Here is a 25,727-nt window from a genome sequence, read left to right on the forward strand (position 1 = left end):
TATTTTTATTGAGAGAGACAATTGACAAATGATTGATGACAATTGAAGATTGGCATTAACAGTTCATAGCAATTATAAGCGAAAGGTGCGACAAACGCAGAAGTAACTGCCAAAAACCGATATAGCGTTCACGCATTATACACACTCACACACCCCACCACGCACACAATAATGTATAATGGTAGTACACGCATCGTCAAACAGAAAGCACAGCCTTTCTTTACAAAGCGTGCTTTGACAACCACTTGGAGCTCGGTGAGCTGGGGATACACAGCAAATTCCAAACCAAAGGCATTGGCGTATATGAACAGTCATGCGTATACGTATGTGACTCCTTCATCGGTGCATGCTAATTGCTTTTTATCTGTATTTTTTTTAAAGAAAAAAGTGTTCATTTTGAAAGGATATACTGTTGATTTCATCTACATAATTATCCAATCTACTTCAATGGTGATGTGTTAACATGGTTAGTGAAGTGAGTATCTCGAATCAAATGCTTTTTTGATCGGCTGTACAGTCGACATCAGTGCCGAGCCTACTTTCTGTTGGAATACTCATCTCATTTTGTCGGCGCCTCGGGGCATCACAGAGCGGAGAGCAAAGCTATACAGAGGAGAGGAACTATCACTCTTTCCATCTACAGACTATGCAAGCATGAGAGAATAATGTGGATAAATACCCTGCTTCCATCTGGCGACACAGAATACTGATTTAGCCTGGATATGACACGCTGAGGACACCTTGTTTTGGGAACTCATGTCATGGGTTGCTCATCGTCTACGGCTGATGTCAAACGAGGCGGGTACTCTAACGGGAAGCTGCCCGAGCCTAGTGCTCCACCACCGCCTGACCCTCGTCTCCCTCTCACCGCCAGACAGAAGTTCAGCCTCGAAAAATCGTGGAAAGCTGTTCAGAGGAATATGGAAGAGGTCGGAATGAACACACTATTAAGGTAAACATCAGTAAACTGTTTGGAACGTCTTTGATCTACCTAAGATATGAACATATCAGATGTGTACAATTTAGGTATATATATACATGTATGAAGAAAGCACCTCAAAAGAACAGGTTTGTATTTTCTTTTCATTTTTCCTTTTTTCTTTCATAGGAACTGTTGGAGATAAATCGAAAACGAATTGTTATTTTTTACAATCAGCAATAAAGAATCGTCGAAAATATATCTCTATAGAATAAAGAGGGTCATAAAACACCTGGACATCCAGATAACCGACAGCCCAAGAGATTGCTGGTCTCTTGCCGGCCCGCAAGACCGACTCGGGCGGTCAGTCTTGTGAACCTCCCTTTCATAATTATGTCTAGGGGCCGTCGCCTCGACCAGCTTTGTCGAAGTAAATCCTGCCATATCTCGCTAGGATCATTAATAAATAATGTACGATTCATTTCACTCTCAGCTGTCACTGAAGCTTATCACTGATATGTTTTTCTTCCTGTCAATAATCGATAATTGCTTTTTCGTCTGGTTTAGTTTAATTGTTGCGTATATATTCCAAAGGCAAAATCATCACCCTTTCCATATTCATGTACTCTCTTTAAAAGTACATGGCAAGTTAAAATGTACTTACATTTTTCCTGTAGAATCTTTTTGTGGTATTTCCCCTATTCGGGGCTGAACACGAATCTACCTATTGCCATTTTTCTACATAATTTTTCATCAAACAACCAAACAATATTAGTGTAAGTGGCTGAATAAATCAATTTCCAGCTACCCATATGATTTAATTACGAAATCTCAGTTTTTCCGGAACATGGTTATGCTCGAATATGGCGGTTGCCGTGGTAACGCCTGTAACTCAAGAACACTTTTTAAATGAGAAAGTGTAAAAACATACAGAACTGTGGAAATATATCCTTGCTAAAAGTTTGATTACCATCCTGATCTTGATCATTAAAAGATATATTTGTGCCAGAATATTGACGTTTCTGTGGTAATGTAATGGATGCATTTGGTATTTCAATGGGTATAACAGTTAGCGCTTCATCAAAGGACAAAAAGGGAATGTTATTTAACTATCAAAGACTGGAATTCAACATACCAATGGACAAAATATCGATATAAGACTTGAAAAGTCAAAATGTTTGAAAGATAAGATGCTTTACAGTAGAGGGAAGCTATATTTTAATTGTCATAGACTCGAACGAAAGGTAAGCTCGTGAACAGAAAATATAAAATGTTTTATAGAAGCTGGCTTATGAATGATCATATTATTTGCAATAATTACGTTAGCTGCAATTTTTTTTTTTTTTTTTAAAGTTCCTTACATCAGAGGAGAGATATGTATTCCAACAGTCAAAGACTCGAATGAGAAGTCTGCTTGAATGTATGGATATAATTTCTAAGATTTGTTATTATAGATTTGCCATAGAAACAGGCAAAGAATAACCACATTATTTGTAATAACTACATTAGTTTCAAAAAGGGGATATAGAAATATATTATATTCTTATACTAGAGGAGAGGTGGGTATTCCAACAGTCAAAGACTCGATGAAAAATCTGCATGTATGGACATAATTTCTGATATTCTTTAAAGAAGATTTCTGAGCCATGAATAACCACAATGTTTGGAATGACTACATTAGTTGTATTTAAAAGGATACAAAATAATGAAAGAAGAGAGAGATTCTTTTCTGCAGAGCGAAGCTTTTGCAGTAGAATGGAGCTATATTCAAACAGTCGAAGACTTGATTGACATGGCTGCACGTATGGATACAAAGAAATATACAATTTTCTTAGAAACAAACTAATGAATAGGCACGATAGGTACAAAAAAACTGCACCAGATTCAAAATTGGGCATAATTATTATGACGTTAATCACCTTCTCATGCTTTTTTAATGATTTATCTACAGATTTAGTTGGGCTCTAGGTTTAAAAATAATGGGCTCATTGAGAATTGAGGAGGTCTGGTAGCTAGAAGCGTGCTACCATGCATCTCGAATGGTGGTAACCTCCGGATGAAGTTCATTTTTCATAGTTACCATGACGATGACAAGGATATAAACATGGTGCCATCTCGACAATAAGAGCGAGATGGAAAGAGGGGAAAAAATGTAGAGTGGTCGGATGATAAGTGTCGCTGCACCATCATCATCATCACAATTAATTTACTCAACTCACAGCTCAGCCGACTCAGTGGAGCGAGTTAAAAGCGAGAAGAAAAGTGTGGCTCGAGTCGCTAAGGTAACCACGTCATATCATTATCAAATTAAATTTCTGTCTGTTTGGGAAGCAGTAATATTCTTTTTTTGTTTTCATATTTTTGTTTTCATAGGTTTTTATTCGTTTCTCTCAAAGAAAATTGTACATTTATAACATAATACATTGGATACAAAATAACAAAATAATTTAACATAGGTCTTTATAAATTTACCAATGATCTTTTACATTTACATACAAAAGTTACACCTCTTCATTTTCCTTTGGAGACAAAAAAAAATTATATATATAAAAAAGGGAAAAAGCTACAAAACACCTACTACCCCCCCCCCCCACCCCACACAACATTTAAACACATAACATGTACAACAGTATACAAAACACACGCTGACATAGAACGAGCAAAAAAAAAAAAAAAAAAAAAAAAAAAAAAAAAAAAAAAAAAAAGAGAAGAGAGGGAGGGTCAGGAAGTTGTATATTGAGAGAAAAAAAAAAAAAAAAAAAAACTGAAAACATTTATTCATTTTTTTGTTTTCATAGGTTTTTATTCGTTTCTCTCAAAGAAAATTGTACATTTATAACATAATACATTGGATACAAAATAACAAAATAATTTAACATAGGTCTTTATAAATTTACCAATGATCTTTTACATTTACATACAAAAGTTACACCTCTTCATTTTCCTTTGGAGACAAAAAAAAAATTATATATATAAAAAAGGGAAAAAGCTACAAAACACCTACTACCCCCCCACCCCACACAACATTTAAACACATAACATGTACAACAGTATACAAAACACACGCTGACATAGAACGATATTGGCGTTATCGATATGGCAAAGATATCGATAACTGCGGAATTGCTTTTTTATAAACATTTCGGATTTACATGTGCAAATTATACACGACGGAATACAATGAATAACACTGTCTACATAAATGTTTTTTTTCTGTCTTCTTTATAAATTCAACTTAGTACATGGCTAAAGTAAAGGGGAAAATAAACCTATCGGTTTTAAGACACTATATACTAGTTGTAGGTACTATTTAACATTGTGACAAGGACTTTTTAAAATGAAGTATTTAATATTTTAACTAAAAATGTAAAAGTCTCTAAAAGGAAATTGTTAGGTTTGTCACGTTCCGTTACCCATTAACGTCTAGTCTCCGACATTAAAGCTCCTTTAAAAGCGATTTAATTATGAGTGTTGTCTCGTCATAAACCCTCAATATCCTTTTGATAAAAACATAAAAATGCACATTGCCTAGTAGAGCTGATTACGCATCTACTTTTTAATTTCTTTGAAGAAAAAGTTCATTATTTGAACAGTATCAAATCTAACGACAAAAATTAAAGGTTACTATATTAATTTGTATTACTAGTACTATTAAAATACTGTTATTACCATAATTTCACTTCTTTGTTCTTGAAAAAATTGAGAATTAGTATTTAAGAATTGACATTAAATGGCTCGAAAACACATTGCTAATCTTTGACGGGTTCTTATACAGACAAAACAATAAAATAAACACACTTCATAATGTCTGATAGATATTTCCAAACAAAATTGCTTACATAATGGCTAAAAAAGGATAAATTTGTATACTCTTTTTTATAATTGTTTTAATTCTTTTAACAATTTGACTCAACAACAGCATAAATTCAACAATAAAATTCTCTGTTCGTCGTTGTATCGGCTTATATTCAGTATGTGTCAGGATTTGGGACTATATAAAAAGAATTCGATCTTCATAACTAGGAAAATATGGCATCAAAAACAAATCTACTACCGCACTTTAAAATAGAGATGATTTTTTAGCCTCTAATAGGTCTTTCATATTAATTCAAAAAAATCATATGGAAGAATGGTTTCGTTCCATAATATTTATGATTGGTTTAATAAACTCTTAATAATTTAGGGAATAAAACAAAACCCACCAATGTATGATGCTCGCTAAATATTATTTTGTGAATATAAAATTAGGTACGATCTTTCAGCAGCATAAATGCTTGGCGGCAATAATTCATTACAGTTGATCACTTGGCTATTTACAATCTTTGTTAATTGTAAATAAAATGAAGACTTGCTGGTTGCTATTGAGTACTAGATTATCACAACCAAGGCCAACGGCGGAAAATTAGAGCAATGATTGAGGCACACGCTTTCGCCATTAATTAGTGAAAATAACGCTGGATCATCAATTACTCTTATTTGGAGGTATTTTAACCGGGGTAGGTTATTGCCATGATGATGGAAATGATATTATCAGCCATAAATATTTGAGGTAGTATTTGGGGTAGGCCAGCGTTGATGTATCTGAAGAAAAGGGGATGGGAAGCCCTGATAGTCGTTGTGATTGCATGGGGCAAAATGTAGATGAGGATAATAATAATAATGATGATGATGATGGTTATTATTATTATTATTATTTTTGTTGTTGTGATTGTCGATCTTTTTTAGTTAAAACTATTGATAATTAAATTAATAAAAATGATAATGTCATTATTGATTGATATATTATTTTCATTGAAATCATGTGAATGTTTATATATTTAATCAAAGCAATATAATTTATATCACAACAAGAGAGCATACAAATCAGGGGAATTATTTTTAAAAGACCTGCGCTAGAAGATTGAATGAGCTATTGCAGGTGTATAAAGAAAATATTTTTCATTTTTGTAAATGAAATATTACTTTAATCCTCATATTCATCAATACTACCATGCCTCATGAAATTACTTCTATATGGGTCCGTGTTATTTTTGTACACAATTGATCGAGTCAGCATTAAGATATTAGTTGGAAGGATATATTACAATAATACGTAGAAGGCAACAGAAAGAAAGATGAAACATTTCATATCTACTCTCACCAATTGTATGTAAAACACAACAGTCGATGTATTGTCTTAAAATCCCAGCTTTAGACGCCGCGTACCCGTTAAATCTCCTTTTATTTAAAAATTAGAATGCCTCCCCCATCTCAGAAAAACCACCCATAAATGCCTCTTTCAATGATAAAAAGGGAAGTATTGTGTACTGAGTAGACAATCGTATACTTAAGTGGAGATCAAGTGAGCTCTAACGTGTCTGCACTTTCGTTTCATGAACGCTAATTTCAGAGTGCTTATAAAATAATGTCCTTGATATATATTTGAGATCAGTCGTTTGATTTGTGACCGAGATTGCGAGTTAAGGGGTTCTTGTCCTCCTCGCACTCAAGTGTAACACATAACTACATCCTACTCAACAATGTCCGACAAGATATCAATTTTCCCGCGCTTTACTACGTGACATGAAAATCGTCTGTCTTGATTTCAACGTCATACGAAGAAGAAGAAAAGGGGGGAAGAATACTCTGGAGAGCATCTCAGCCATCTAGCATCGCTCAAGCATGGAGCAATGGGATGAAGGTTTATAGCTTTCTTGTCCTCTTTGTTTGAAGTGTAAGTCCTTAGCAAGCAATTTGAGGGGGAAAGGGCATCATTTAATAGGAATGTATTTTGCAATTGAATTATTATTCAGATGTCGATGTTTTGACTGTATACGGAAAAAAAATAGAAGAAAATTGAAATTCATTCACTTTCCTTTATAAGCAACTTTTTCGATTTCACTTATGGTCATGTATACAGAGTACACCCTGTGTATACATGTGTTGATATACGATAAAGAATCACTTTATTCTTATCAAGGAAATTGCCAGTGTCTAGATACTGCATCTAACATTCATGATTTGGTATAATGTGTTTGCTGGTGAGTTTATAATGGAGTAGCTTCCAAGAAATATAAAAGAAAGAAAACGTGAAAAACACTATCGAGAACTTCCGTGATAGATAGAAAATATGATGAGAGAAAAATTAACCTACATTATAATTATTTATTGATTTAATAAGGAATAGAAGTTATCATGTCTGAATGAAAATATAATAAAGGATTTATTAGACTGCACTCACTGTATTAAAATGATCTAGTTTTGCTATCTTTTTATGCTCATTGTCTCTGTAGAATATAGAATTCAACTTCTATGTAAAATGGAAATAATAAGCCAATGGGCAGAATGTGCGAAAAAATTGAGTTGGCCATCCACAAAAATAAAATTTATGTTATTTATAGGAAAAAGTTATGCAAATACAAATATTTGTTAATGGAGGATTTAAAAAATAAAATGATATATTCTGCAAATAGATATTATAGCTTTTGAGTAATAACGTATGAACATTATGTGCCAAAAGATTAAGTATGATTTTCCTGTGGGCTTATTGTATATACCAATATGATATTGAAGCATTATATATGTTAATGCCTGGTATGTCGCAAGTCTTTCTCTTTGGTATCGAAGTCAGTTTTTTTTAAATTCGACGATGCTATACAACCCTAGCAGTGCATTTTGAAAATGATTATCTATAATAAAAATTCATCAATTTAATTTCATTCCGCTCCAGCTGACTATCGAGGCATCGAGTAAACACACAGGATAAAATCAGTTCCTATAGCGACTGACTACAGAGTACAATGGTGTATGTATGGGGTGCGGATGAGAGAGAGAGCTATGGAGAATGGGATAAAAGGGAAGAGAGAGAGAGAGAGAGAGAGAGAGAGGGAGAGAGAGAGAGGGAGAAAGGGAGAGAGAGAGAGAGAGAGAGAGATGAATGAAAAGAATGTATGAAAGAAAGATTCATGAGGGATGTAATGACATACAGTGTAACTGTGGAAACGTGCAGACAAACAGCACGGTAGATGAACCCCATTAGCAAAATTAGAAAAAAAAATCCGCGAGATGCTGTTCGCTGTTTAACAAAATTACGCTATAATGATATATAGCAAAGGTCACTCTTCTATGTTTTCCATCGTTGATGAGGGATGTGATGAGATGGCTGTTTCAACCATGATCTCAAATATTTATCAATCATCATTGTTGGTATCTTTGAAATCAACTGATTAATTTAGTAATAAAGAGGCAGAATGGGATAATCAGTTTTCGTGTAAATCTATGAAGCCTACGATGAACATTATATCATTGAATTCCTAGAATTCCTTTTCGACAATATCGAATGAGATATTTGTTTAATCTTTAAATCTTAAATCTTCTTTAAAAGCGAACTGGAATACTTTTCAAAGACACTAGTATTTGCCACGTCGAGTCTCGATTGCAGTGTTACGAACATTTTTCTCATATCCGGTCGCTGCGCCCATGCAGTTCTTCTCTCTCTCTCTCTCTCTCTCTCTCTGTCTCCTTCTTTTCTATTCCCTCTCCCTTTCTTCCTATATCCCTCTTTGTGAACTTCAACATCTCACCCTCACTGTGTGCACTGTATGAATAATAAGCTCATCATCGCTCTCTTTCCTCTAATTTATTTTGGTCAAGCAGCGCGTGGAGAGTCTTCATGGATCATTCGAAGTCTCATGAGATCTCATTAAAAGACAAAAATTAATTTTTTTTTTTCACATTCCGATTTAAACACACACATACACACGCATACTTCGAAATGCATATTAATTGGGATGTTATATCGTGAAGACCCGCCTACAAAGATTATAGTCATTTGTTATCATGTGATCTCTTTGTATTTTCTTCTTTTTATGCCTCCGCCACCGAAGGTGGTGCCGGAGGCATCATGTTTTCGGGTTGTCCGTCCGTACGTCCGTACGTCCGTCCCGTTTGACCGTTATCACAATATCTCAAGAACCATTTAAGATTTAAACTTAAGACTCGGGAATAGTATTTATCACCATAGGAAGACGATCTGATTAGATTTTGGAGTACGTAGGTCAAAGGTCACAGGTCACAGAGGTCAACTTATGAAATTCCTTGTATTGAGATTGTTAGCGCGATATCTCAAGAACCATTTGAGATTTAAACTTCAAACTTAAGGATAGTATGTATCACCATAGGAAGACGATCTGATTAGATTTTGGAGCACGTATGTCAAAGGTCAAGGGTCACAGAGGTCAACTTATGAAATTCCATACATTGAGATTGTTATCATGATATCTCAAGAACCACTGGAGATTTAAACTTCAAACTTAGTGATAGTGTGTATCACTATAGGAAAACAATCTGATTACATTTTGGAGCACGTAGGTCATAGGTCAAGGGTCATAGAGGTCAACTTATGAAATTCCATATATTGAGATTGTTATCATGATATCTCAAGAACCACTGGAGATGTAAAAACTTCAAACTTAAGGATAGTATGTATCACCATAGGAAGACGATCTGATTAGATTTTGGAGCACGTAGGTCAAAGGTCAAGGGTCACAGAGGTCAACTTATGAAATTCCATACATTGAGATTGTTATCATAATATCTCAAGAACCACTGGAGATTTAAACTTTAAACTTAATGATAGTGTGTATCACCATAGGAAGACAATCTAATTAGATTTTGGAGCACGTAGGTCAAAGGTCAAGGGTCACAGAGGTCAACTTATGAAATTCCATACATTGAGATCGTTATCGCGATATCTCAAGAACCACTGGAGAATTTTCACTTCAAACTTAATGATAGTATGTATCACCATATCATAATATCTCAAGAACCACTGGAGATTTAAACTTCAAACTTAATGATAGTGTGTATCACCATAGGAAGACAATCTGATTAGATTTTGGAGCACGTAGGTCAAAGGTCAAGGGTCACAGAGGTCAACTTATGAAATTCCATACATTGAGATTGTTATCATGATATCTCAAGAACCACTGGAGATTTAAACTCCAAACTTGTTTAAATTGCTCTATGGCGGAGGCATCATTTTCGACTGCGCGCAGTCAAAATTCCATCTAGTTTGTTTTTTTGTTGTTGGTTGCTTTACAAGTGGATTTTGTTTGTTGGTTGCTTTACAAGTGGATTTTGTTTGTTGGTTGCTTTACAAGTGGATTTTGTTTGTTGGTTGCTTTACAAGTGGATTTTGTTTGTTGGTTGCTTTACAAGTGGAGTTTGTTTGTTGGTTGCTTTACAAGTGGATTTTGTTGTTGGTTGCTTTACAAGTGGATTTTGTTTGTTGGTTGCTTCACAAGTGGGCCTTGAGCATTTGATTTATTATTATTATTATTATTATTATTATTATTATTATTATTATTATTATTATTATTATTATTATTGTTATCATTGTTATAACATTTCAATCCTGAATTGTAGTCGGAACGAAAGATATTGTAATTACAAAAAGCCTTACTCACAGTTTTCACACATGTTTTCTATGACTTTGATGAATTATTGATATCAATTCACTTTGCTTTAGCGCCGTTTGATGAAGAATTTTAATATCTGAGTAGACGGAAAATTGCATCCATCTAACTTTAAGCAGTCGAGAATTTTGAGAATGTTCTCCTTTTTCCTAAGACGAACCTCATGCCTTAGCAATGGTCTATACTGCATGGGATGAAATATAATTGTGTATAATTGTATAAGCGTCACTCTCTATTTTTATTCGAGGCTTTCGCAATTATTTCTTTCATAACCATTGGGGTGTCACTGATATTGGTCATTCTACTCTAGACGGATGTTGGATATTCTCTTGTGAGTTGTAATCGCGTGATCTAAGACGATTTGAGGCAAGTAATGTGCCCAAAGTTCCGCCATTAAACTACGTATTGCGCGGTTGTATCCTTCTCATGAACCTATTCCGAATTCAAGAATATACGGATATGTCATAATGGAACACGGCTTTCTATAATCTCCCTCTTCATATTATTGCCCTCGCTTTTCCCCCTCTCCACCTCTGCCTCTATCACTTCTCTCCGTTTTCACTCTCATTTTCGAGCGGTTGTTTCAGAATGGGGTATTTAAGAATTTAACAATCTCCACCATTCCCTATGTTTCTGTTATTACGCAGTTACTGATCTCATTTCCCTTACACCTGTCCTTTCTATCTTTTCTCGTGGTTTTAATTTTGTTTCGAAACAGCATTCGAAAGAAAAAAAATCAAATTACCTCTCTGCGAAATATCAAGACCATATCACTTATTATCGATCCTTTCATCTACCACTCAGCATTCATACACTCAAAGCCACTCACACTCCTACGCACACCCTCGGTCGAATGTTCTTTTCCTCTCTCTCTCTCTCTCTCTCTTCTCTCACCTTCTCTAATCTCTCTCTTCCCTATATATATTGATATATAATATGTTTGTTTATGTAAGTATATCATATAAATATATGTGTGCGTGTGACGTGGGTATGGGTGTGTGCGTAGTTATGTGTGTATGTATATAATGTATATTTGAAAAATTGTAAGATATGACAGTCTGTTAGAATGCATCTGTTTGTTACTTGAATCACAGCTATAAGCTCGATATGATTAGAATACAAAATTGACAATGAAAGTGAAAATGAAATATTAAACGCGAATTCTCTGCCCCCGATGATTTCTGCGGCTACAGGAGGACAAAATATTTGTGTTTGGGATTATTTGTGTCTAAAAATTCGGTATTATATCCCTAACGATTCCAATACAATATGTCTGAGTTATGAGCATACGAGGAAAGTAAAAGTAAATCGGGCGATTATTCAGACGTTTGTACACAGCGCCGATCCCGTCTGTGAAGTGTGCCTTTCAGTGAATGTAATACATTTCACAGTTTCGTTTAGTTTGCATTATATTTTCTTGGTCCTAACAACCCATCTACAACATGATTTAGAATCACTTTGCGGCAGTAATTGCTATCGGAATTCCAATCTATTATCAGAACTCAAGTTTTGGTATGAGCACCGAGGTAAACGTGCTTCCAAGAAAAAATACTAAACATGATAAATATATTCCATTCTAGAGAGGTAATTGTGTTTCATTTGTTAAAGGTTCACTTACTTCATGAAAAGAAGAAATAAATTCAGATTCAAATAAACTAAAATCTTGGCTTAAAAGGTTTTTTTTTTTTTAATAAACAAAACACAACAAAATAAGCAAAACATAATAAAGAAATGCTTAATAAAATTAATGATATCGTCATTGACCCCCCAAAAACGCAATAGTTATAGTGGGCCTAAATAAAAGAAAAACATCGACAAACCGAAAGACAATTTGTATCAAAACAAAAAGTACAGTTGCTAACTAAATCACCTTTTATCCATTAAATCTTTTTTTTGTCGCACCATCCTTTTTTTAAAAGATGCATACATATTTTCTAACTTAGCTTTCAAAAGAGAGACCCATTTATCCTAAGCCTTGTATATTGATTGTCATCTGTTGAAACGCCAAAAGTCAAATGGATGAATGCTGATAAAGAAGCTAAATAGAAGCTGATAAAGAAGCTGAGTGTCGCCTTTCTCGTTAAGAGTTTATTCATACTACATAATAGTGAGATGAGTACTCAAAAACACTCGTGACTTCCGATAAACCAGAAGTTAACCGATGTGTGAAATGAGATTAGTGTCGCCAAATCACGACTGGATGTGTTGGATAGACGATTAGTCATTTGTCGCTCACTCCTTTTTATCATCTTTCCTATCTCCTTCCTACTCATTCTTTCTCCTACTTTCTAATCCCCTTACTTTCAGCTTTCAAATCTGATAATTCCTTTTGTTATATTGATTATTCATAACAAACATGTGTTTGGTCATAATTAACGAAATGAGATGATTCCATTGGGGCCGGAAAAAAAGAAATCAGCTTATCATATTTATTATTCTTCTAGATGCTTTGCCTAAGGTAGCATAGGCGAGTGGGAAGGAATAATTATCTCATGTGAAATACTCTCTTTCCCCTTCCCCTTCTCATTTCGCTACCTCACCCTTTTCGTGGTGTCTTGATTAAAGTAATTCAATTGATCAAGTATTCAATGTAGAACAATTGCGATGTATGAACGCTCATCTGAGAAACTGGGAAGTATTGCTCGTGCAGTCAGTTATTTCTCTATCCACCCCATCCCTTATTTCTCTCTCTCTCTCTCTCTCTGCCTGTTTATCTTTCTCTCAAATTTCTCTTCGTTTTCTACCTTTTATTTGTTTTTGTTTATAACCATTATAAGGACTAAGAAGGCGTCAGGCTTTTGCTTATCTTGAAACGTCAGTTCTGTCGAGTTCTATTTATGTTGCTTTTCAAATGTGTAAATTGACTAAGAAAATTAGTAAAGATAACCGATACTGCGCATTTCACACTTAAACATAATTTCCGTACACGCTTCCAAAGACCTTTTGGTATTAATAATATCCCGGCCAAGGCCGCAGTAGATTGTAGTGTAAGATCAATTTTAAGAGAAAGCTTAATGAAAGGGAACGAACAGGAGAATGAAATGAATGGTGTGGAAGCATCGGAGACAATATTCGGGGATTGGGTGTCCTATCACACTCACAAGCCTTCGAATAAATGATAAATTATGCTGATAGAGTGTAGTCGCATAAAAAGAGACGATAGATGTCTCTCTCTCGCTCAGCGTGCTGCTGACGTCATTGTTGTCAAAAAGGTGACAACTGTTCTTGAGGCTGAAAGCAACACCAGGGATACCTGCTAGCCCCGAGACCAGAGCTCCTGCCTGCCTGAAGAGGTGACTGACATGGGAATTATTCAGGGGTCTTGTGAATATCATTATTCTTCCGTCTGACCTCTCGTAAATAGGTTACTGGATTGTACGAGAGTACGTAGTTCCTATGTGATGGGACGATGTACAGAAAATGTGCTTTCTTCAGAAGATGACGAGAGGACAGTGCATCTAGAGAAAACGATAAGACAATTGCAAGGCAAGGATTAAGACCATAATAGAAGTGAAACATTCTTTATCGAATAAGAAAAGGGATCATGGTTTCGTAAAAACATTTCTAAACAATTTTGACCAAGATGGAGAAAATGAACTGATACACATGAAACACAGACAAATACAGAAAGGTGAGGGAGAAGAACGGGGAAAATCGATTATCACCATCCATCCCAGTAAAGATTTAGCCAGGTATTGTCACTTGTATTGCTTCGTGGGACAATGCATGAGATAATAATACCGGTGTTATTTATGCTACGAATATCCATTGCACCCATAATGTGCTGTAATCCGTTATGATTGAATCGTATTCGGCAGGTTTATTATAGTATATCCCTGTTATTTGCATACAAATGAAATGTGGATCAGGTCGGATCGTAATATAAAAAAAGCCCGTGGCATCATTTAACTTGGTAGTGACTCCCCAAGGGACTCCTCTATTGCACTTGTACGAGGATGGTGATGGAGCTTACGTAGAATTACATTTACTTTTGCCCTTTACAAGGATTCAATCCATGATTACAACTGGATGCAATCTTTTTCTATCCATGCTTGCTTTAGTTTTCTATTATCATTTTCTCTCCTCTCTCTTATTTTTCAAAGTTGAAATAGCTGCCTTTGGTTTTTCAGGTATCTATGCCATGTATAATTATAATTTTAAAAAACAGTATAGGCTATGTGTGATTATGAATTAAGAACAAAAGGATGTCGTATTATTTCCGGCATCGAACTTGATGATGTAACTCATCCTTTTAACAAACATCTCTGCATCTAACAATAATGTAAGTAATGCAAAATATTATAGTCGAGATCAAGTTTCAAGATGATATTCTAAGTTTTTTTTTAATCAGCTGAAAGAAATCATAAAACATGTTAAGCATAATTTGCATCGATCTATGTCAAATATAGGGAAGAGGAGGGTAAATAGATGTATCAGAGATGTATGCACCATCGGACACACTGTCAATGTTCACCCTGCTTCATCCTCCAATGAAATTGACGCCTTTGGTAATGTCTTTTCTGCATATTATTGTTTACATGCTCTACTGTGCATTTCTACAAGACGTCCAAGTAATATGGACTATGAAATAAGTATGTGCACCCTTCTTTCAAGCTTTCCGCTATAGTTCAAGAATGCGTAACGAAGATGATGAATAATAAATGTTCAGATGCACCCATCGAAAACAAGTTATTTTGTCCATGCTTTTACAGCAGCGACCAATGTTGGTTGCGCCGTTATCAATTCATACAAAATTTAGTAGGCAAGGTCGTCAGATAAACTGCATACTAAAGCTTATGTAGAGAGGCTTGTATAAATGCATTGATCAGTATTTCTTTCCTAGACAATACACAGATATCCGGACAACAATAAAGCAATAGTATATGAACATGAAAATTCGAAGAAATAATAAATTCATAATCAAATTCAACTGAAAAACAAATTGTCATGGATTGGTCATAATGACTGTTATATTTCATTTTTCAACGCTATTAGATTTTTGTCGAAAATGTGAATTAAACAAGGTAATTTTTCTTTTATTTCAGTATTCCGGTATACACATTTCTCATAATATTCCAAGATTCATATTTTTCCTCAGAATCATTCCAATTTGTCATTTTCTTTCGAATATTATCCTTCAGGGGACATCCTTTTTTATGTATGCCTTAAGACGATTTATTCTCATTAGAGCGAAGAGAAAACACCTGCTCAGACGTGCATGATGCGACATGATGACGCCAGATAAGCCCACTCAGGAAATTAGAAGATGTGCTTAGAATAATGGAAGCAAAGCTAATTGCCGTTTAAAGTTCATTTTCCCATATACTGTACCGCTAAGTTTACAAGGAAGGCTAGAGAAACATATAGGCCTACGTTTGGTAATGAAATATCCACTTGAATACGATATGGTAGAGTATTTTCTGTTTCTAGTTCCGACCATGCAGTCCCACACGATCATTATACCGTGCATTGACCGGCGTATACAGAACACTGACTGCGCGCCATAAAAGCACACGCGCGCGCACACACACACAAACATACACACACGCACTCACCACCTCACACACACACACGCACCCACTCATCTTCCGTTTACCCCCTATGTACATCTTACCTTTAGATCCTATATAAGTCTTAACATGGACCATCCTGAATTGACATCAGGACATCATTGGCATCGAACATGATGACTTTTATAACCTCCTAAACATAATTATACAGTGCTAGAATTATAGTTTCGGAATCGACATCATATTTTCGAGAGACAACTTTGCAATCACATTGTCTTTTGTTGACCATCAATCGTGGATAGAAACATCTTCCATCACAATTAATGAACCTCTTCTGAATTTCTTAAAACGGGCTTTTCTTTGTCTAAAAAATATGGGATTCAACATCAAGGACACCCAACAGCATTTGGCAAAGGCATTCACATAAGCATCCATCATGATATTATTCTCAACTTTCTTTCTGTTTTCTCCCAAATACTAAACAATTTACAAACATGAACCTTGTAAACCATATACCTGGAACAATGGACTGTAACAAGAGCATACTACTGTATAACCACGCCAATAACATACAATGAGCTATGTGGTGGGACATCGATATGGGGTGATTAGTAGATAGACATTTGTGTCACGCACTGGTAAAGTTTATGTAGCACTGACAGATCTAGGGGCGGTCAGGGGTCCCCTTTTAAAACAAAACATAACTATATCCCTCTCCCCCCCCAAAAAAAAAAAATAATAATAATAATAATAATAATAATAAATAAATAAATAAATAAATAAATAAATAAATAAAATATATATATAAAAAAAAAAATATATATATATATATATATATATATACAAACATGTATACACCAAAATGCATTTGAAGAATGTGATAAACTTTTTTTTTTGAGGGGGGGGGGGGGAAGGAGCTTGCTAGTTGGTTATTCGGAATTTGTGCCCCCATTAGAAAAACCCGGATCCGCCCCTTGTATAGTGTTGGCAAAAGGCTGTGATATTAAATATCCTCTTTTGACTTCATCTCCTACACTGCAATTACATTAGCATGCCCCTTTGTATGAAATTTATGTAGAACACATCTAATATCAGGGCTTGATTAAAAGTTGTAATTTAAGACCGTATCATACATATTGGTTGGTTTCTTTTTCATTCGCGTCGCTGTACATTATGTATATTGACCAAGGTATGGACATGAAGGACAACATTTTTTTAAAGTGATATCGTGTGGAAAATCAGATTTAGCGAATAAGCAGATTATGGTTTACGCAGTCGCACAAACAGTATATGGCATAAAGTGTGGAGCAAGCCTTTTGATCAGGTTACGATACCACCGCTCTATTACTGAATCATCTTTTTATAAAATTGTATAATATAAAGTGGTAGATAATGATATCGGAATAAGTAAAATTACAGAGAAATAAAAATACAGCGCAGTGGCTCATTAGAGACATTGATTATGCAAATTATAAGAAAAGTGTCATCTTTACTTGAATCAAGGGACTGTTTCATTTTCATTACCCTAATCAGTGTTGAAACATTACATGGATATGTAACGTCTTCATTTCTACTAGGTCCTACCCGAAAATGTGTCATGTTGACTTCATTTATTAAAATGATGCCTCAAGAGACAAAACATCATGAACTAGTTCACAGTGGGCGAGTTCAAAGTCATTGCGAGACAGCAATTGACTCTCCTGATATTTATTATTTCTCCTTCTTTCTCCTTCTAAAGCCTCTCTCTCTCTCTCTCTCTCTCTCTCTCTCTCTCTCTCTCTCTATCTTACCCTTTTACTATCCTTGCGTGTTTAAGTGGCCTGCGAACCCCCATTAAAAAGAAGGAACCTGATACATTGACTGATTGTTCAATTTCCGCACTTCAGCGCACGCCATCGGGTGACCAGCGTGTCGGCTGCATTGCTCTTCTGAGGGTCGCGCTTGCATTTTATATTCATCCCTAAAGGTAAAATCCACAACCTATTTAAAAATCCAAGTTTTACAGCATAAAATAACACGTCTGTTTGCCGAACGCAGTTTGGATTGGAGCAGTAGACCATCACGGTGGAGCGAGAATCCAATATTGGCAGAACAACGCAGAAATGGATTTTGGCGGCGTAAAAAAAGCTGCATTTACGCTACAGGTTGCGTATGTGTGTTTTAATCCTATAACTGCCGTCTGAAACGGTTGTCTGTTGAATGCTAATGGATTCAATTGACAAAAAATAGTAATGCACAAAGCTTTGATAATTACCCCGTAATTTCCATTAGGAGACCTTTTATTCACTTAATGGTAAAAACAAAGAACAGATCTCCGCATCGTGCCTATCAAACAAAGCACTATGAAGAGCACTTATTCGTGGGCAACACCAATATGACCTTTTCGTGTAGTCCAAATGATGAACCTTTTTTTCCTACAGAATTTACGATTTTACATCGGATGACCTTTTAGTCCGACTTCGAGTAGAGGCCTTTACAAGATATTTATCTCTCTATATATTTATTGGACATTTTCTAAGCGCTCAACTGAATGATTACATCTGCGAGGTACGTTTCTGATTAAAGCACTTTGAATTTAGAGTCATTCTGTAGCTTCAGAAGTTCATTTGGGGGTCATTGAATTCTTTCCTTTAATAACGCAATGAACTTATTATAATTATGTAGTTAATGGACAACAATTTCATTGTATACTACTACATCATATAAAAAGCTTACCTAGGATTTTTGTTTTCATGTAACTGTTCAAATTGGAGTGGGAAATTCAAAGAGATACAATATTTTCACCTTAATGATAATTTCTCCTTTTATTGTAGCTTCTCGTTTATATTAGTTCGTTCCATTCTAATCTCTGCTCAAAAGTATTTCGATAGGAAACAAATGCGACTAAATTCGACTACCATGACAATGTCAAGCACCTAGGATTATATTTCTATGAATAAGCTTATTCCACCTTGACTATGGTATATTTGCATACATACAATGCAATATTCCACCGTGTGTGCCGAATACGGCGTGTCTGTCATTATCATTCAGTGGATGGATTGGACACTTTCGGTGGTGGCTTGCATCGCATTTTAGCAGAACTAGTAGAATAGACAAAGTCACGCCACCGGATGTTACACTATATAGTTCATAGGTCAAAGTTATTTAGCTCCGAAATAGGCCACTTCGGAGACTTTTACCATGGATACATGCATCTCACTTTGTATGAAGACATCTCACTTTGTGAATTTTACAATAATCACCGCCAAATTGATGGAGGTGCTTCATGAATACCTTTTGTTTTTGTCCAGTTCAACATACAGTGTATCATAGAATGTATTAGCGATGCATGAATGAATAATGGTTACATAATTTTCATGAACATCTATCTATCCAGTGGTTGGCTCGATGGGTTTACAGTTTTGTACAAAATGACCTGTATCTGCCCATGCGCAGAGAGTATAGAGATTCCATTATTTTGGAGTTCCATTAATTGACTTTGTAGCCCGTGTCACAACTGTCCATCTCAATACTCCATTTTAAGATAGGAAGGCCTACTTCAAAAGAAGCCTGACCACGTACGATTAAAAGCTTTTTTTCAAGAGTACATGTGGATTGCTAATGCTTCCATTAGTCAAAATCTACATCCCTTGCTACTTGCTTTAAGCAATGCAAATGTTTGTTTTATAAAGCGTTTTAAAGTGTGTTTACTGTAATTTCAGTAATTTGTATTACTCTTTAAAAAACATAGTATCAAATATATTTTCATTTAAATTTAAACAAAATAAGAGTGCAAAATGCAAGGAATTCAAGCTGCATGAAATGTACGCCACCCAGAACTTACATTATTAGATTATTACACAATTATACACATTTTAGTGGAATAAAGAGGTAGAAAACCCTTTTTTTAATACTTAGAATGCCACATCATACTACCATTATGTAATGGAATGGTAAATGTTCATTTGAATTGAATTTGAATGTGTTGACTGCGTCGCATCTTACAGATGGACCTATTCAAATATGAATATCATACCATGCAAACAAATCGTGGGGGTATCGGTCATTTTGCGCATGCTGGACTTTACCTATTTAATCAGTTGCCACTAGACATTCGTTATATTTCAAAAGTAAATTGACTTTAAAATGCCATCAAAGCTCATCTTTTCGAAATAGCATTCCAGGAGATCTACTTGTAGTTTCTAATTTTTTTCACTATGTGTAATTAATATGTTCCTACACTTATTTTGCGCCTTGAGTACAATCATTATTCAAGTGCAGTTGGCACATTATAAATGCTTTTATATTACTATTAGTATGCAGTATGAAAGTGCATGTAAAGAACCAAAGATAATTTTTTAACCATTCATTCTACGAATCTTAAAGATTATTTCACACAGGAAATTTACGAATGAGAATGTCAGACTCAGTTTAAACAAGAATTCTCTGATTTAGGCATACCTGTGTCACATATAAACCGACAGCCAGACTGCCTGTATAAATCAAAGAATGCTCGGCTATACAGGGACTCATGGTCTTCTGAATAGCTGAGATAGGTCAATATTGAAGGTGATATCTCTAGATGAGCTTCATCAAATAGAGAAAGCACCCAGCTCTATGTCTTTCATTTCCAGCCAGGCCAAGCATCATCTGGCGTGGGTTGAGAGGAGATGAAGCGAGTATATGGCCTGTAGAAAGTCATGATTTAATCATATTCACACCATAACATTTTCTGATAAGGTCTAGCATAAATTGGTTGTTTCTTAATTTAGAAAAGGTAGGATAGTGATACCCGGGGAAGAGGTAGGTATGCCTTATAATGCTCACTTTCGAAGAGAAAATCTGGAATGTATGCATTGCAACTTTGTGGTGTATTTCAATGAATCTAAATGCATTCAACGTTAACGATTCGTTTTAACCGTTATAAGATGTAATAAATATTCTGTAATGATATTATATTGCTAGGATTTCAAATAGTGATTTCATGTTTCATCTATACCCAGGAGCAGGCGCGTACGCAGGGGGGGGGGGGGTTGGGGGGTTAAACCCCCCCTTTGGAAATTTTTTGTGTGTAAACCCCCCTAAAAAAAACCTAAAACCCCCCCCCCCCCCTTTTGGATTTTTCCCAAAATTATTCCCATGGCCGACCTAAAAAAGGTGACCTTACCCCCCCCCCCCCAACGGAGCAAAATGTCAAATTTCCAAATTTCGAGACCAAAAAAAAAAAAAAAGTGTCCTCTTACCCCCCCCCCCCCCCCCCCCCCCCCCCGCTTATTCAGCGGCTGGCTGAGTCGTTGCGAAATTTTCGGACCGATTTATAAATGTTAAAACCCCCCCCCCCTTGAAAAAAATCCTGCGTACGCGCCTGCCCAGGAGGCTTCTTTTCCGAATCTCACTCCTGCCTGCATTTTTGAGAATATTCTAATAGGACATTCCTATTGGCATGGAATGGGTTCCCTTGAGTAGACGAGTACTGCTCCGAGTCCATGACATACAAATATCGGGGAATAGTCATTAATTCCAAAATCCAATTAGATACATTTGGAAATTATATCCAAATCTCTTGTCACTGTATTTTTGAATGAAAATAAGAGTAATGGTGATGCAGAGTATAAGAACTAAACTTCCTTCTTAGAAAGGGATTTGTTTCTATACTCATGGACAACTTACCATTGTGTACGTGAGCAAAGACTTGTAAGGTAGGTCTAATTTCCGCTCTGTAATTCAACTTACTGATGCAGCAGAGCACGCCTTACCCCCCCCCCTCTCTCTCTCTCTCTCTCTCTCTCTCTCTTTCTCTCCCTCCCTCCCTCCCTCTCTCTCTTGGTCTCTCCTTCTCTTTATACTTCATTTTTGGATTTTAATCTATCTCAATTTCTGGTCAGGACCTGATTGTTTTTCTCCATGCGTACCTCGCGGGCCAAAATCAATCCGTTAGCTTCGTCAAATAGTTTTCCTCGTACAAAAACGAATGGCTACACTGCACACCCGACCTATGCTCTCCTCCTAATTCCATCTCGTGTTTTCTTTTGGCGACTGTGCCAATTTGCAGATGAAGTTGATCGATCAGTGCTTTGGAGTTATCACGTTTAGGAATTCCCGTTGTTTACATCAATTAATTTTCAGAGTGTGTTTGTGTGCGAAACGCAGTGGGACGACTGACGGGAATTTCACGGGCGATTTCGAGACTGGATCATGTTGAAATTAAGAATGATGTAGCGGCAGACCGGGTCCCCTCGGCGAATTTAGAACCTTTTCCAAATTTTCCAGGCGGCTCTGGTGGGTCATGGGGATCAGACCATTCATCGTCTTTAATTATCAAATTTGAAAACTCGACATTTTACTTGTTTCTACCGCATGATATTGATGTATTTGTTTGCGTTTATCTTCATCACATTGAAGCAACACTTACACTGGAAGAAGAAGAAGAATATGAATATTAAAACGTGATAGCTTTAAATGTATACATATATATATATATATATATATTCTAATAACAGTTACTAAAGGTAAAGTATTGAATAAAATCATTCCTATGAATGGAGTGCTCTTGAAGAAACAAATCGTTGATATCAAGATCACTGATATCGATTTCCTCCACAACGGCTCGAACCACCGAAATAAACATTTTCCATTTTGAATGGTTAAGTTAGAGACAAAGTACAGATTGCAAATAACATACATAATGATGTCAACATACGCATGATACATAGAATACACGGAGCAGAATAAGATGTAACAGCAGAACCACTATAGTGTGTTAGTAGTTATAGTAGTAAAAAAAAAAATAGATAGCAGTGTTAGCAGGAGCTGAAAATGGGAGTAGCAGTAATTGATGTATAGGGGTAGTAGTAGGAGTACTGGTAGTAATAGTAGTATTAGTAGTAGTAGTTTTTGTTGTTGTTGTAGAAGAAGTAGTACTATCAATAGAAGTAGTAGTAGTAGTAGTAGCAGTAGTAGTAGTAGTAGTAGTAGTATTAGAGGTAGAAGTAGTACATATTAGTAGTAGTACAAGTAGGAGAAGGAGTTATTTGTGTTGTGGTTGCATGTGGTAGCTATAATTGTTGTCGGAGGAGTGTGGGAAAGGAAGAAAATATGCAGTAATACCATTACAGAGGCCTATATCGGTAGGCCAAGATATGCAGTATGAAATTTAAATTGGCAGTCCTGACGAAGGATTACAACGACTTATCAAAAATACGACAAACGATAAACCTGCATAGATTATGTTATGAAACAAAATTATTTACGACTTTGCTTATTGCTGAGGCAGGGCATCTGCAGCGAGCGCCCAATAGATTGAATCATGGAGGGACGAAAATCTCGTTAGCGAAGCAGAGGGAAAATATCGCTGATACACCATCATTATTTTCCACGCTCCTGGAAATAATGCCGAGTTTAATTTGTGTAGTTTGTAATCAATTGAATTATCTCGTTTGTCGTTGCGGAATTTCCATCTGTCAATTGACGTCCTATTTCAAATTACTGCTGCAGATGTACCTTGTTTCTACCTGCTTTCAGTTATTAAAATAAGATGGAAACATGGTCTAGAGGGAAAATTTCGTTCAAACCGCAATTCAAAGTCTGATATTCGATTCTCAATTTAGCAAGTCAACATGCCGACTCTCACTCATGCAGTGGTGGGAACGCGAATGAACAGAAGTTGCATGATTAAATAGTACAATTTCTTTATATTGCAACTGGTATATTTTGTACATGAATGCTCCATTGGCTTAGCAATGTTTGAAATAAGTTGGAGAGCAATTTCGAAATAGAATTTCTCAGTTTCATCTATCATCAATAAATTGGTTAAGAGACATTAACGATTATGGCCTAGAAACATAGTCTAATGTAATGACGTCATGAAACTCAAACTTGTACACACATTTCTTCACACATAAACTCCTCACCCACATACACCTCACAAATCAAACTATGTTTACAGTTATTAATTCAGCAATTATTCTGAAAGATAATGAAATAAGTGCGGCGATAACGTCATGGGATAGGCAAAAATACCTAGGAACAGAAGTTGAATTGTTTAAAGGGGAATTCATTGACATAGAGCTCGTAAAATGTTATTCTTAGCAGGTGATTTTGTGGGAAAGTGACGTTGCTTTTTCAACATCAAATATACAGGTTGTAAAAATAGGATTAATTTAATATATTGAAGCTTCTGATTTCGCTTCAGAACTAGTGAATGCGTGTATTTTTTCCCGACGAGCTCTGTTACATACTTTATCAGATAATTTTAATACCAATTGTGGGTTCCTGTATTTGATAGTAAAAATGCTAAGCTATTCGGTTTTCGGAATAATAGTTTGGATTTACCATATAGGCCAAGAAAATCACTCCTTAGGATGACAAGCAAACCTTTTCTTCTAAAAGTTTGTGAAATCGGGAAGTACATTTAAGTATGTTATTAGTGTTTAATGGCGTGACGTATCTAATACCTTTTTTAATTCGTACCAAACTGTACGTGGTGGTTCTTTAATATACAATTATCTCAGTACGAAGGAACAGACCTAATTCACTGATTTTATCTTTATAACAATTAATTCTAATATTCTCTGTCTTTGTCCGTTGGGAAGCAAAGTACTAGTAGACCATTTCCCATCGTATGCAAATATACGACTTTGTCATAAATGATATAATTAAAATGCGTTATCTAAAGCTGTGCGATACATCAGTTTCCATGTCTATTCCTTCATAGACTAGATGCTACTTCTTGAGACTATTAACATCGACATTTATTCGATATTTTATCATCTATTTTCAAGAATCCTTTTACACAAGTTGTTTACATCGATCAGCAATTATCCCTTTCTCACGTCACTGGATTTTACATTAAGTTACAAAGCTGGAATCTTTCGTTCAACTTACTCTGAATTACGCATTTGGTGGTGTGAGATTTCTCACAAATGAAAGAAAACTCGCGTAGTTTGCCCCCAAATTGGGTCAAGTAAGGAATCCTCTTACATGTTTGTTATCGACGTGTGTGCCGCACGATAGAAACAGACGACCGTTGAAAGATAAATTTGGCGCCATTTGAGTTCAATGCCATCGACATGGATATGCCGGATCCGATTGTTTGTTAATTCTTCCATTACTACACCACATCCCTATCATAAGGGTTGGTGAAACTTGTGGTTGTATTAGGGTATGTGAGTGTGAGCAAGTGAGTGTGTGCATTCGTGGGTGTGTGTTGCGTGTATTAAACTATCTTTCTTTCTCTCTCTGTCTCTGGTTCAATATAATACATCTCTATTTCTATATCTCTCTAAATTTTCTTCTGCCGGCACCATTCCTTCTTTTGTTTCCTGCCTGTTATAATGTTCACATCTTTGTTGTTGTAAATGGTGAAGTGTGATTAAAGAGAGCATGGCGAAATATTAAGTGCAAAAATTGAGATTTAAATGGGAAAAGTTGTATTTTAGATACCACACGCACACACGCGCACACACTCCCTTACACACACCAGGGACATGCTGTCCCTGCACACACTATTCTCGTAAATAAAATAGGTGATAGATGATTCCCACACAAATCAAGCGACAACAATAAATGATAAAAAGGGTAAACACTGCTACTTGTTTTGACAATTATACTCATGATATTGATAGCACCAGCACGAATAATGATTTTTATATTAGTAAACCGCAACACTTGTATGCGTGATATCAAAATCAATATTCAAACTCAAATTTTTAAGTTCAATGCGCCATCGACACTATTACTGTTACATTTGGAATACAATGAACATTTCAAAATAACACCTAATTGTATAATAATATATACGATATGAATACACAATTGTATGATTTCACGTTTTAATTTTTTTAGTTTTTTTGTTAAAAAGGC

The 25,727-nt window shown here is 35.6% G+C and overlaps 1 protein-coding gene across 1 annotated transcript in view; it reads left to right on the forward strand.

Annotated features, from left to right (window-relative positions):
• The first annotated feature begins 761 nt into the window (after window positions 1-761).
• The window catches only part of LOC115929610 (myoglobin-like), a 47,574-nt gene continuing 22,608 nt past the window's right edge, over window positions 762-25,727 (forward strand). Inside the window, exon 1 of the mRNA XM_030999153.1 lies at window positions 762-952. Coding sequence (XP_030855013.1) covers window positions 762-952 — 191 coding nt within the window. The remainder of the gene's footprint in view (window positions 953-25,727) is intronic.

This window comes from Strongylocentrotus purpuratus, unplaced genomic scaffold, assembly GCF_000002235.5.
Source record: "Strongylocentrotus purpuratus isolate Spur 01 unplaced genomic scaffold, Spur_5.0 spur5_scaffold_5, whole genome shotgun sequence".
In the NCBI taxonomy this organism is placed as follows: Eukaryota; Metazoa; Echinodermata; class Echinoidea; order Camarodonta; family Strongylocentrotidae; genus Strongylocentrotus; species Strongylocentrotus purpuratus.